This window comes from Dendronephthya gigantea, unplaced genomic scaffold (genome assembly GCF_004324835.1).
Source record: "Dendronephthya gigantea isolate DGI-Jeju-01 unplaced genomic scaffold, DenGig_1.0 000045F, whole genome shotgun sequence".
Classification (NCBI taxonomy): domain Eukaryota; kingdom Metazoa; phylum Cnidaria; class Anthozoa; order Malacalcyonacea; family Nephtheidae; genus Dendronephthya; species Dendronephthya gigantea.
Genome location: NW_021163055.1, coordinates 1,392,023 through 1,406,332, shown reverse-complemented (window position 1 = coordinate 1,406,332; position 14,310 = coordinate 1,392,023). Strand labels below are relative to the sequence as shown.

Genomic DNA, 14,310 nt, shown 5'->3' with positions numbered 1-14,310 from the left:
TTCTTGAGACATTCACAGTTTAAACTAAGCCTGAACTGAGAGGCATGGCCATAGCACAGAAATAAATTTAGTAAATTTAACAACATAACACCAAAAGATTTTTAATGCTGAATTTTAATAACGCAGTGGATTTCTACAGCTAACAAATAATTTTAAATCAGTGTAATGTTTTAATCACATTGAACATTGGGTAATACGCGTATATATTACAGTTAATCCATGTTTAGAATCTCTTTAATAATTCTAGCTAATCCATTGAGCAGTAATTCTTGCCATTTCCTGATGTGATTCCAGCACAAATGCATGTCTCATATTCTTTTCACAAAGGTATATTTGTGCAGAGGGGAAGCGTTGCACCATTTCATTGTAATATGATCTTGGTGTCCAAGGATCAGAGGCTCCGTAGTAGAAGATCAACTTATCAATATGATCAGATATGAGCTGAAATGAAATCAAATTACAATCAATAATATTTGATCATATTTCCAGTTTCTTGTGATTGTAAGGCAAGATTCCTCTTGGAACTCTTGCAAGATGAAACAAAACAAACCTCAACTGGGGTTTTGTCAACCGTCTTCATCTCCTCTGCAGCCATAAAAAGCATATTTCTAATCGTGTTTGCATTGACCAACTCAATGACAGCTTCCTGACATTCTGTATGAACTTTCCTTCTACCAAACCAAATACTTATAAGCCATTTCTTTAACCCTAGTGGTAGCCATGACAGTGCCCACGCCGCAGCAATCAGCGGCCATGAAAAATAGTTTGAAACAGGCGTAGCCAATCGGCCGCTCGGGGAGACGGCCATTCGTTCAATTGTTGGAAACAATAATATTCCTTTTGTTATCCGTTGTTGTTTTAGACCAAAGTATTCAAATAATTTTAGAATAATATATGCACCAATGGAGTGGCCAATTAGGATGAACTTGCAATTTGGATGAAAATAGTTTTCAAGGAATGCAATTTTGTGGTGAATTTGCTCTGTGAGACCATATGGTGAACTACGTGTGTCTATGTTTTCCAAAGGACCATGACCTAGAAAAGAATCTTGCCATTGTTAATAGCAATTCCGGATAACTTTGCTGTGGCTTAGTAGGGCTTCAGTTTCACGACCACATTTAAAAGTTGCTTGCAATCATCCAAATATATTTATATTTAAACTCAATGACTCAATCTATATCAATACTACAATTGAATATTCTTATTCCAATAACTGCAAACAGACTATGATCACGATATTCTGGATAACAGCTCTTAGTGATCGTGTAAAGGAGAGTATGAAATTGATCGTGAGTATGAATAGTGTGAACATACGTTATACTTACCCACATGTTGAATGCCAAACACTGGGAACTCTCCATCACATAGAGTAAATAAACTTTCCAAAAACGAATCATAAAAACGTATTATGCCCGGATTTCCAGGAATCAGTATCACAGCTTTCGTACATTGTAATATATCAAAATTTGGTGCATGAATTTTGGAAATGAGAGAGGGGATTCCGTTTATATTTTGCACCTGTTTCGTAATACTCACACAAGCCGATCGAGACGCCATGTTGGTTTAAAGGCTACGATCGGAATGAGGTCGGGTAATAATCGGATTTGTTCGGGTTAAGACACGGCAAATATGCTAATCATCAGTGAACTCACATTCTATCCGGTTTTATATATTTATTTCTAATTCGTTCAGTTTATATTACAACTTCCGCAAAGGAGGTCCGCAAAAAGCGCAGTTTATGTCTTTAAGTAGTAATACTCGCGTGTTGAAATGGTTTCATAATAATTGTACAACATCTTTATACAGTATAAAATACGTCTAGAATTAGGTCTAAAAATCCTTCAAATATTTGTACCTTGAAACGGCCTAAGAGAAGAGCAATAAATTGTAAAATAACTAAAATGTATAAGGTTTCTAAAGATTGGTAAAATACATTCCAGGAGCTAATGGATTCTGCAAGTTAAAATCCAATGAATACACTTCATACAAGGAACATTGATGAACAGTTGATAGAACATAGGAACAGTCGACGAATGATAGAGGATCGTTTCTCTTTGAAGGCCATTTTGTTTTGAGGTAGAAAAATTACTCTAGTGGGACTCGAATAGCGGAACTTGCAGCATCTTCAGCAAATCCCACCGTTCAAATATCTTCAGTTATCTTCTTGTGTGAGGACAACATTCTTCCATAAACCACAAACCTTAGATAACTTACAGCCTCCCTTTTCCCCCTTTACAATGATTTCATTCCACCTTTATTTTTCACAATTCTCTGCAGCAAGCCTTGATTTCAAGAACCATAATCTCGTTCCAACCTCGTGTGATTGGATATATTGTTAAAATAGATCTCGTTATTTGGCATTCCTTCAAACTATTCCTTCCACAAACTCCACCTTTTTTCCTATAACAACTGCATGTTTGCGACTATTTCTCGACGCACGTACATAAAACTCATATATTGTTAAAATTTAGCGCGTATTTCCCGGATAATATCGTAGTTTAAGTCAACCAAAGGCACAAAGAAGCTTCCTACATCAATCAAGCAGTGGTGCCCAGACTCAAGAGTTTTCCACGATTTTCCGCACTCTCTTCTCTCTCATGATATACACAGCCAAATATATGCAGAACTTGGTCGAACAAATCGCTCGATTATATCCAGAAAACTAAGCAGTTAACTTCGTAGAAGTATTATTTAAATGGTCTGTTGGAGGTATTTTTCTATCCTCGTCAGACAGGGAGGTCCCTTCAAGCGAAGTTGCGGACATTGCTTTAACCTGAGCAATAACAACTTGCGCTTTCAACGCGTCCTCTTCGAGTTCCCGCATTCGTGCTTGTCTCCAGGCCGCACGTTTTTCCGCGTCCAAAGCACGTTGTTCAGAAGGTGTGAGGCTTCCCGAGGGGGAACGCCCGAGGGACGAGGGTGAGTTCGCAGTTTGCGGGGGAGTTTTTATTGAGTTATTTAGAGGTAGATGAAAATCAGCTGGCGGTGCCTGGCGAGTCTCGGGTACTGTAGTTTGCGAACGAGTGATAATTCCGTCCTAAATGGATTAGAAAAGCGTTGTTGATGCGCGAAAGTCTAGTAGAAAACCTCTATTAAGCAACCTTGTAAAATCACAATACTGTAAAGACATACCGCTTGTACTTCGCCATCCGCATTCGTAAGTTTATTGGGAGGTTCTTTCGACATTTCCTAAAGGTTCCAGGAATAAAAGTTACTAAAATGTCGTGTTTCGCCTCTATGTTGACAGTATCCTCAAAGAGGCATAGTTCTGCGTGGACTATAATTGTACACTAGCACTAATTACAGTGCACGCCTACGATTGTGAGACGTTCTCAAAGTACACCTACTTTTTCGTTTAAACTAACTCGGACACTGGAGCGGTCAGAGTCGTATCCAAAATGTTTGTGTTCATCGGGAGAGCTGAGACTATCCCCCGCTGCTAAAGGATTGGAGATCACACCAACCATCGCCTCTACTTTCGAGACATCGTAACCATCAGCCACGACCAATGAGAGGCGATCACCAACGCTACGTAATGAACGGACGGCCTCCATGTGCGTTGCTCCTAAAAGACTGGTGCCGTTGACCTACATCAAGATGATGAATGATCAAGACATTAGCAAACTGAGGAATGCTCGGGTCTTTGGTAGAGTCAAACTGGTGATTCAATTATAATCAAACAACTGCATATTACAGGATTGGTAGAAAGATGCAAACAAATATCAAATTAAAAAGCAGCCACCTCGAGTATCCTCTGTCCGACATGCAATCTTTTATCCTTGGCTGCAGCACCACTTTCGTTAACCTGGACAAAAGGAAAACACAATTCCAGGGCAAAGCGTGACAGGTTTCGAGCAATACAACAATTACTATTTAGCAACATACCTTTGATATGAAGATCCCTTCATCCTTAGTATCCAATGGATTCCCCGGATGACCCTTGGCGCCCCCTCGTATACTTATACCAAGCTTCTCACCGGGATTTTTCATAATCGTGATATCCTGGAAATACACAAGCGCATACAATGTTAACGGTCGCTTTCTTTGGGAAAATCCCTCCCCCGGATTGTGGTGATCATCGGTGATTTTTTATTGCTTATACCTACCATGAGACCGGGGGGTGGTGGATCATGACGCACCAACATTTTTATGGACGTAACGTTTGATATCAAAGCGGTGACAGCATCGTGATGCGTTGATCTTGTCATATCTTTACCATTCACCTGGAGATAAAGAAAACATCCCTCAAAACTACATGGTCTCTAAAATACCAGCAATCTGCTTATACTGAGATACAACAGCAGTTTTCATCGTAAAAAGGAAAGCGCCCGTTCACTTTCTAAAATCTTCAAAGTCTAAACTTACGGCTAAGATACGATCACCAACTCGTAGATTTGTATTAGCAGCCGCTCCATTTGGTACGATCTGGAAGAAATAATGATCAGAAATTACAATTCAGTACAGGAATCAAACATACCTTGTACTGCGCATGCACGACTTGTTTAAAGCAACAACAGCTACCTTTGAGATAAAAAGCCCAGGTTCGTCTATACCAAATGGATGACAAGCATGATCCGAGCCCCCAACAACACTAAATCCCAGAGGACCGTTGCCTTTCTTCAACTCAACTCTCTGGTGGAAAAAAACAACAAAAACTGTAGAATTATATGCCGCAAGCATCATCAATTACCGCCGAAAAATGTTCAGTTCTTAATACCTCAACTTTCGGTCGATCAAATTCGTCATCACTATCATTGTCCACGTGATTTGTATCCTGCATAAACCAAATTGAAGATTAGACGACTATTAAGTAATGGACAGATTAGAATAGGCCACTTCACTGCTGAAGCTCGGATCATGGCATCTTGAATGAGTTCCTTTTCCGCTATTCTTTTGTTTATCAGGGAGTCTTCGCGATGCTTGGACAGCGGCGTCATTCGTTTCTCCAAAACTCGCTCACGAGTGACTACCAGGGTTACTGAGGGATAACTGCTGGTAAGTAGGGCCACAGCCTCTTCGTGACTGGCGTTAGCTACTGATTTACGATTGATCTGAAATGGTTTGACAACAAAATGTCACTTCTAGAGTGCTTTTAGCTGAACTAAACGTCAAAGAACCAATGTGTTGGATGAACTTATTACTCACTGATAAAACCTTATCACCAATATTAAGCCTTCGATCTAACTCGGCCGTACCGCCCGGGGCGAGTTTCGAGATGAAAATAGCCTAAAATACGATTAGAAGAACATTATATGAATGAACAAGATCCACGCAGATGTTTCACAAGCTGCTGCTTGCTCACCTGATCTGTTCCCTTATAAGGAGTCGATCCACGACCCCCAGCAATGCTAAACCCCAGTCCTTTATTGTCACGCTTACTTAGTACTATCGTCTCCGTCTAAACAAGAACATAATGTTGTTGTTGTTTTTGTTATGTAGGAATGTTTAAAATCAAGCCAAGCTGCCAAGCGGATATCTCTTTACCTCTGTGGCTGTCTCAATCTCTTCCATTTCCGGCTCTGCTGCGAACCTCACTCCAGACTTTTTCACTTCCTTCGGGGCTTTATTAGGCACCTATAAACGTACCAAGAATCGATACTTCAAGTGAGTGTGTAAAACCCCGGTTATGAGATAGGCCAGTGAATCTTACCTCACTCGGTTCGACCTTCGGTTCCTCCTCGCCATTCTCCGTGACGGCGTCGGCAAGTTCCTCGGTCTCTCGTAATATAACCATCTTGACGGTATCACCAGCATTACTGAGCACCTGGACCGCCTCATTGTGACTCGCCTCGCTGATGTCCACGTCATTTACCTACGAACGGGTGGAATATCAACATCGAACTAGGCTTTTTGACGTGTATTTAAAACACCAAAACCGGGAACCATGCGAAGAAAACAAACACTCACAGATATTAGTTTATCGCCAGGTTGCAAGACACCATCCCTGCCTACGGGTCCTTTCTCGTTGATTCTCGATATAAAAACACCCTGAAAAAGCGGGGAAAAAGATATAAGAACGAATGATGTGTAGAATATCTCAAAATATCTTGTTTTTTACCTCGTCGTTGTCACGATAAGGTGTCGAGCCTTTTCCTCCAGCGATATTGATGCCAAGTCCCGCACCATTCCTTACTAACGTGTACGTTATCTGAAAAATATTTCAGTTATAACGTTGACTTTATGTTTTTACGCTCGATCTGCCCCAGGCGAAGATCTTCCTCATTGGCTCAGTCTTACCTCCTCTACGATTTTCGTGACCGTCACGAAATGATCGTCGCCATCCTTGTTTAAATGTCCATTGATGCCGTTGAGATGAGCTGATGGAGGACGTTCACCATCTGTAACATGAAGTATTGAAATATTGAGTATTGCCTGGGAGGATTCAATTGCCGTTGTGGGCAACTGGGGATGATCATTGATCATTACAGGACAATTAAGAAGAGACAGGTGGGATGACAGGTATGAACTGGGGATGATCATTGATCCTCGCAGGACATAAAAACAAGGGAAGATTATTGATTCCACTTTCACATCAGGAAGACATAGGATGACAAACGGGGGTAATCAATGATCCTGCTGGATACGGAGGCGATATGCAAAGATATTTCAATTTTCACTGACCTTCATCATCTCTGGAGTGTTCACCTTCCTCTCCACTCTCCTTAAGGTAACAGAAGACATGTAAAAACTGAAAACAGTGTTAGTATTGGATCTCAATGGCCTCGCATCAAGGCCTGAAATTTGCAGACCAACTCTCAAGAAAAAAAAACATGATATATTTGACGATTCCCATTAATCCCAAATTGTAAACATAAATCTCAAACTCATCAATATTTCATCAGCAAATACAGACACGAGTCTTGCCTCGCAGTCGAGCTTGTAATTAAATCTCCATGGTGATGGCGTGGAGACTGTTAATACGAGCGGTGATTTCTCTTGTCAAATATATTGATGAGTTTGAAATTTACTAATCCTGACGACGAAATAGGAATTATCAAATATCATAATTGCCACAAGGCCATTGAGATCCAGACACCAACCGTCTTCGTAAACGAACAAATGAACAAAATCTACGAAAAATACTTCAATCCAAACTATATCAAAACATCAACAAATAAAATTCTCGTGAAGTCAACCTGTGAATGCAATTCGACATATATGAAAACTGAGATTATAGATTTTAAGATTTTAGGTTTAGATGTTAATCTTTAGCACCGTTTGTTGAATTTTTAAAGATATTTTAGTCGAGTTCGTTTAAGTTGGTTGATCACTGGATCATTTAGTATGGTCTGCAAATCCCACGAATATTTTAACATTTAAATATTTAACAATATCATAATATCCTAAAGGTTACTTATATTGATGTTAAAGGTTGTTACAGTAAAATACATAAGAGTTGGTTATATTATTATTTTCGAAGAGATAGATTTAGACAGAAGACCCAAATAAATACTGTTGAGATATTGAATATTTAGAGAAGCAATTAGTTAGTTTGATCCTTACTGGACCTCTAGAAAGAACAGTTTAGAACTGATAGAGCTATCCAGTATAAATAAAGTTAGTTTAGTTTAGTTTAGGTTTCCTCCTGTAGTAACACTGGATCAATAAGAGATGATCCTTACTGGATCTCTAGGAAGAAAAGTTTAGAACTGATAGAGTTATCCAGTGTAAATAAAGTTAGTCTTAGATGATAGAAAAATATCAAATGCTTACCCGTTGTTCGTCTGAATCGTCTTCATTCCGTTGTCCAACCTTTGCCATTATTTCATGAAATTTTTCTTGAATATCTTCCTTGTCTGTGTACAATCTCTTTCCCTTGGTGTAGTGAGGAGTGTTGGTTCTCTTTAATTTACTATCGAAGCGTTCTTCCGTATCCTCGTCGTCAGCGACAAGAAATCCGACAGTTCTTTCACCATCTTCACCCTCGTCACTGGATGGTTCTTCATTCTAAGTTAGAACAGATATTTATTTACTTATTTCGCATCAAAGGCAGAGATTCCTTGACAGAGCTCAGTGTGTTGTTTGAAAAACACAAATTCCCAAAGAGTGAACATGTTATGATTACTTAATTACTTACATGTTCGCCACCCTCTATGAATGGAGAACTCTCTTGTGGTACTTCGATAGTTGGTGTTAAAATCAACGCTTCTTTTTCATCTTCAATCACAGCTGGTTGCTCCTGGATGCGGACTGCAGGCTCAGGATCCTGTATTCTCACTCCAGCTTTCCGCGGTCTGTCGTGCTCTGTGTCCGATCCTGACTCCAGGCCTTTTGATCTCCGCCTTTCCTGAAGAACGGAGAGATAAGAATGAGGTCAGTTTAACGATGCTGACGAATTCATGCAGAATCAACTAAGTAATGTTTTGTTTATTCATTCATTCAGCAAACAACCTCTTCAGAGTTCATCGAATCTGATCTTGGCTTGTGTGAAAACATTTTTGGATGTCGGCCTTTGAGGTCTTTGGGATGTGGCGTGTCATGACGGATGAAATCACCCTGAAAAATAAAGTCACAATTGGGAAATTAAGAATGTGATTGGAAGACATAAACGACAGCAATGTTGCAATTACCAGTCTGTCTTCATCATGATCTGACTCCTCGTCAGAGAACCTCACGTGTTCGTTGACAAAACCAAGTTCAACTGGTGGCTTATCGCGTGGTTCAAAATGGAAGTCTTCGCGATTTTCATCCAAATCATAGTCCTCTGCAAGAGATTTTTTGAAACAAGAACAGTTTGAATAAAGTTAGTTTAGTTTAGGTTTCTTCATGTAGAAACACTGGATCAATAAGAGGTGACCCTTACTGCACCTCTAGGAAGAACAGCATAGAAGCAAGTGGAGAAACTAAACTCACCGAGATCAAACTGTTGTTCGGTCTGAGGCAACAGAAAACATGTCAGGACCCGGGTGTTCGTCCTCTCGTCATCTTCTGTTTGCAATTTCAATATCGGTTTTGACTAAAGAACATCAGGAAACCCTGTTAGTCAAGATCCAAAAGACTACACTGCTGTAGAGAATTAACATGCAGAAATCTCGCGTTTCAACATACAAAACACACGCACCTGATTTTCAGACAACCAGAGCGCCTTCAATGGCAGAGTCCCGATTGTTAGCGGTAAGTTTTCCATTCTAAAGAAAAGAACAAGAATAGATGTTGAAGCTAAGTCAGACTGTACTACAAATGAGACATCCTGGTGTAGCGTTTTCACGCACCTATTTCCCGAGACATCAAGAACATGTAGATTACGACAATTCCCGATCTCCGAGGGCAATCTTGTGAGGAAGTTTTCTCTCATTGACAACACGGACAGACTGCTACAGTTTCCAATCTAACAACATAAACACAACATACCTAAATCTTGGTTTTCAATGGTTAGGGTTAGACATCGATGCAGATGATCGTGAAGAAAAGACGCAACTGTTATTCAACGCAATATGCACAACTGATCCTTACCTCAACCGGAAGAATCTGAAGCTGATTTCGATCGATATTAAAAACAGAGAGATTTATCAATTTGCCAATGGATGATGGCAGTTCCTAAAAGGATAAAATATGATATCATGTTGGATTACATGGTATTATATGCACGGTTGTTGCTTTCCTAGAAAATACCATTCTTCGATTAAACCCACCTCTAATAAGTTGTCTGTTAGAACTAATTCTGTCAGGGTGGTTGCTCTAAAAAAGGGAGAATATTTATAACATATGACAAAGTGTTATTCAATTTAAATTTACGAAAGTTCAAATACCTACCCTCCGATGAAATCTGTCAACTGTATCAGCCTGTTCTGATCAACTTTTAGCATCTGCATTTGTTTCAATTCCCCTGGAAAAAGTTGTTTAAATTTCAGGAAGCGTTTAGGATTTATTATTGAGGTACTGTAGATGGGTTGAAAGGAGGTTTCAATGAAGAGTGTGCCACTTTGGAATGAGAGGAGGGTGCCACTTTGGAGTGAGGGTGTCAGTAAGACTGATGCCAGGGAGGGGTGTGGCTATCTGGCATGGAAAAGAACCCAGGGTAGAGAGCTGGGTGGGTGCCTCACAACTTACCAATGGTGTCAGGAATGATCTCAAGTAAATTTTGAGACAAATGGAAATCTGTCAGAGCAGACAGCCCATTGATCTCATCTGGAAGGTATTCTATCCTGTTCTCTGAACAATCAAATATCTGGAGACGTTTTAGGTTGCCAATTTCCATTGGCAGAGTTCGAAGAAGATTTCCATCCAGCCATAATTCCACAAGTTCAGGAAGGGAGCCAATTATATCAGGCTATGGTGGTAAACAATGAGAATATTAGCTGACGGGTGCCACCAATTTGGTGAGAGTTTCACATAGATATGTAGCTAAAAGAATGTTCATGCAATCTAAATTTTGTCACATCCAATTCACTTTTGACAAATGTTTTATAGTCTGTTGACTTACAATGTATATGGGAAGCAATCAACTAAAGCCAATGCAGTACTGCTTTATCAATGACAAACTACATTTCATATGTCAGAAGTGAATGGATCTAACAAAAATTGGATCACACTGTATATTAACAGTCATTAATGGTATACTCAGTTGTATACAAAGCAACCTATTGAATGAAATCTGCTATGAATCATTTTCTAACTTACCAAATCCTCTAACTCATTGCAACCAAGATCCAGCCTTTCCAGTTTAGTCAAGAATGACAGGGAACTATAAAACAAAGCCAGTCTATTTCTTTCTGAAGTTGACATTACAAAAAATGAACAATTAAATTACTTACACTGGTATAAACTTGATCAAATTCTCTCGTAGTTCTAGCACTTGCAACTCAGCCAGGCTGAAAAAGGGAAACACATTCGTACATCAAAGGAGAAAAATAAAAGATACAAGCAGATGGAGGACTTGGAAATTTAAAAAACAAGAGACATACCTGCCAATATCCGGGGGCAAACGAACCAAGGACACATCATTCAAACATAAACTTGTCAAACACTTTAGTTGGGTAAATCCATCTGGGAGTCTAAAAAAAACATTTCAAAAACACAGAATTGTTAGAAGGAATTTCCTGACATTTTTACACAAGATATAGTTCAGTTACATGATGCTAAAATGACTTTAAAATCTGTGTAATTCATAAAGGAAAATGATACATTTGCTTGTGTCAACATTTACATTATATTAAAATGTTTTTCTATGTACATGTTTATTCATTAATTACTTCAAATTTTGATATCACAAACATGCCTGGAGGCAATTTCTCTTGCTAATGGTTGCTTTATCAGAACATGCCTTTATACACAAATAAAATTACACACATAGAGAGCTGGGGGCATCAAATATTGAGTAGTTATTTGCTAAAATAGTATAATTAGCACCTGCAGGTGTTTAGCTAAAAAAAATGAAGATTTATTTGACAGAAGAGTTCCCTATTTATTGCGTGCATTGCCCCTTATATGACCCCATCAAGCTGAGATCCATAATGAATGAACGTGCAAGTGAAATAGCAATTATGTCCAAGGAAGGAAAAGATCATTTCACTTTCAATAGACCAATATATTGTCTGAAGGCAATGTCACAGAAGACAAATACAAAAATGGACAAGAATTAAGTGGTTTTAAAATGTTCAAAATACCCTTAGAGGGCATATTTCATGCCAATATTGCAAGACTGCAAATCATTTCCTTATTTATTCAACTGAAAAATTTTAGGACACTAAAAAGGATTTTTTTCCAACTCCAGATAAATGGATATGCTGCCATAGTGTAAAAGCATCACAAATTAATTTGAATTTTCAATTATGCAAAATTTTGTCTGCAATTTTGTGTGATCATTTGTCAAGACATTTCAAGCCCACAAGGGTCTCTTTCGGTCTGTAAACAAATTAATTGCATACATATCATAAAATACCCTAAAATGTTTTATTTTTACCCTGAACCCATTCCTAATTGGCGTAAAGATATACTTGGTTGTAGACCGTCCACTTCAACTATACTCTAAGGTTTTTATAAAATGATTACATTGACAATATTTAAAGAATTGTTCAAACAAAATTCTTGAATAAACAATATCAAACCTATGTAAAAGCACATAGAATTAGCATGTAAACCTTGTGCATTACAGCTAAAAAGATAAACTGTTAGCATTCAGCTTATTTTCTGACTCAAAGAAGCAAAAAAAATTGAAGTACAGTCAAAGGAAATAGTTTTTATAAGGCAATGTTTAGACAAAGTAAAGAGTATATTGAAAAATGTCCTGGGAATTTAACTTATGTAAAAAATTTATCCAGCTATGCTGTAATAGTTTAGACATGGTTTGTGGAATTACTCAGCAAATATAGATTGGAAAACCCACAAAGGTCGTACACAAATGGACAATTAAAACAGCTGTACTGAGTGCAAAACAAAGAGAGAAAAAATCATTATACGCTAACGTAAATTACAAAGTTTATATTATCGTGATTGAAAGCTGTCTGGGTAAAATAAATTTCGACTAAATTTACAACAATTTGGCTTTCAGCATGTTTGTAAAACACAATAAATATGCTTCCGGTTTGAATTTACGAGATGAAATTCTCAAGCCTTAAATTCACACCTAATTGGACAAATATCTGACGCTGTTAGATAAATATAAAACTAGCAAACGAACTATAGTAAAAAATGTAACGAAATGTAGATATAATTCTGTACAAATACGTGTCAAAGCCTGTTTTCACTTTAGGATTAAAATACTAGAAATAAACCCCAATTTAAAGGCAATAAACAAATTGGAAGAGACCCATCCCCTAAGTATTAAGAGTTGTCGCTTTTCGTCGAAGGGAAAATGTACTTTTATTTATCACCACTTGTTGGGGTTTCACGGTTTTTAAGGGTTTTTTAACCATATTTTATGATTCTTTCACAGTTGGGTGCTGAACACATAGCTATTTTAGCCGGTATATTTTGGGAGTATTATGTTGGTTTTCGCTTTTATGATTTATGGACAGTATTTGTCATGTGAATTTCAAACGGAGCTTAAGGCACGAGTCAAAACGGTCCATCGACATATATATTTCATCACATCACATATTTTATAGAAATATATTCTTTCTTTAGTGCATCAATAAAGTACAAGTGGTTTTGAGGCAAAAATCTGAAGCATTGTCAAACCTTGAGAGTGGATTGCCACTAAAATCGACAGTCACCAAAGCTTTGCAGAACTTTATATTTTCGGGCACGTCACAAATGTCTAAACATAAATAAAACGCTCACACAGATGTAATAAATGTTTAGGCTTTGCTTACTATATAAATTTAATATAAAACACACACGAATGCGGGCCAAATGAGGGTTTAACCACAAGAATACCGAACAATTGGCCTGCATTATAAAAGCACAGTAAATTTACAATCCCAAATACACGATCCAAAAAACAACAGCCTTACCGTTTCTGCTTATATCAAACTCCTCCAAATTCGTTAAGTTGCCTATTTCTGGGGGTAATCTGGCTATTTCATTGTCGCTGATACCCAAATGTGTTAGGTTATACAAACGAAAGAATGCCTATGACATAAATACAATATATTAGCTCAGTAAATACATTTTCAAAACCTGATGAAAGCTTATTGTCCCGGCATTCACGCCATCTTACCCTTGGTAAATCTTTAATCTGGTTGGCGTCCAAGTATAGTTCTTGTAAATATCGTTCATATCTGTAGATTTCGTCAGGAATGAAGACTAAATTAGCATGTCTTCGATCTATGTACTCAACTTGACGATTGCAACGCCATGGTAGGAGGCAACGAAACATGATCTAAAACGCTACTTTCGTCGTAATTTCATGGGTAAAATTGCCACTCCTGCTTTAAGCTTGAATTGTAGTGTACAAAGCGCACTATCGGATGTGAAAAGAGCACTTTTATTTCATTATTTCAGTAAACAGTCATGTATCCTTTCAGCTTTCGGCGTAATTTTCAACGCTCCCCTGCCGTGTGACGTCACAAGCAAAACATGATACCCCAGTATGCACTGCGCGGGTTATATGTTGTAATTATTCTAAAATATTCACCCACGTTTTTTATGCTAATTTTTTAAAATTCCTGAAATTATAGGGTAATACTCCCGATATAAGAGATCCTGGATATTTTGGTAGAAAATATGAAAGAAAGTGTGAGAAAGATCAATTTTCTAACGAGAAAGTCGATGTTTTTTTATTTGCTTTGATTTGCCACCAGCTTTATCCATGTACCTTTAAATCATTCTTACATGTTGAATAGACCCACCCAAGCAAATCTAGACAAGGTCAGAGCAAAATGCGGAAATATGAACTGAATTAAACAAATTGCACACTCTCGATGTATG

The 14,310-nt window shown here is 38.1% G+C and overlaps 2 protein-coding genes across 3 annotated transcripts; both read right to left on the bottom strand.

Annotated features, from left to right (window-relative positions):
- Window positions 1–104: 104 nt before the first annotated feature.
- LOC114527527 (lipid droplet-associated hydrolase-like) lies at window positions 105–1,563 on the bottom strand. The gene is made up of 3 exons (XM_028549213.1): window positions 1,326–1,563; window positions 551–1,035; window positions 105–441 (listed from the first exon to the last, which is right to left on the bottom strand). The coding sequence occupies exons 1-3, from the start codon at window positions 1,555–1,557 to the stop codon at window positions 244–246; spliced, it is 915 nt and encodes a 304-aa protein (XP_028405014.1). The 5' UTR covers window positions 1,558–1,563; the 3' UTR covers window positions 105–243.
- A 202-nt stretch (window positions 1,564–1,765) lies between these two features.
- LOC114527492 (protein scribble homolog) lies at window positions 1,766–13,947 on the bottom strand. Of its 2 annotated transcripts, none has more exons than XM_028549163.1 (35): window positions 13,601–13,947; window positions 13,395–13,512; window positions 13,120–13,198; window positions 10,905–10,994; window positions 10,755–10,811; window positions 10,621–10,684; window positions 10,051–10,270; window positions 9,754–9,826; window positions 9,633–9,678; window positions 9,454–9,537; window positions 9,213–9,328; window positions 9,062–9,128; window positions 8,854–8,956; window positions 8,571–8,704; window positions 8,392–8,496; window positions 8,078–8,287; window positions 7,714–7,947; window positions 6,622–6,688; window positions 6,238–6,338; window positions 6,059–6,148; window positions 5,908–5,988; window positions 5,651–5,812; window positions 5,485–5,574; window positions 5,303–5,398; window positions 5,146–5,226; window positions 4,841–5,051; window positions 4,718–4,776; window positions 4,522–4,632; window positions 4,366–4,425; window positions 4,107–4,223; window positions 3,886–4,002; window positions 3,743–3,805; window positions 3,348–3,587; window positions 3,133–3,189; window positions 1,766–3,037 (listed from the first exon to the last, which is right to left on the bottom strand). In XM_028549163.1, exons 1-35 carry the CDS (start codon window positions 13,757–13,759, stop codon window positions 2,663–2,665), a joined length of 4,137 nt encoding a protein of 1,378 aa, XP_028404964.1. In that variant the 5' UTR covers window positions 13,760–13,947; the 3' UTR covers window positions 1,766–2,662. The 2 variants fall into 2 exon arrangements, with proteins under 2 accessions (XP_028404964.1, XP_028404965.1); XM_028549164.1 differs by having other exon boundaries at window positions 6,622–6,661.
- Window positions 13,948–14,310: the final 363 nt, after the last annotated feature.

Coding starts and splice junctions, on each gene's coding strand:
- LOC114527492 (XM_028549163.1), bottom strand. CDS start 13,759: ATGTTTCGTTGCCTCCTACCATGGCGTTGCAATCGTCAAGTTGAGTAC. Junction 4,224..4,365: donor TTGGTGATCGTATCTTAGCC/GTAAGTTTAGAC, acceptor CTTTATCTCCAG/GTGAATGGTAAAGATATGAC. Junction 3,190..3,347: donor GAGTTAGTTTAAACGAAAAA/GTAGGTGTACTT, acceptor TGGAACCTTTAG/GAAATGTCGAAAGAACCTCC.
- LOC114527527 (XM_028549213.1), bottom strand. CDS start 1,557: ATGGCGTCTCGATCGGCTTGTGTGAGTATTACGAAACAGGTGCAAAAT. Junction 1,036..1,325: donor GTTTGGCATTCAACATGTGG/GTAAGTATAACG, acceptor ATTCTTTTCTAG/GTCATGGTCCTTTGGAAAAC. Junction 442..550: donor TTGACAAAACCCCAGTTGAG/GTTTGTTTTGTT, acceptor ATTTCATTTCAG/CTCATATCTGATCATATTGA.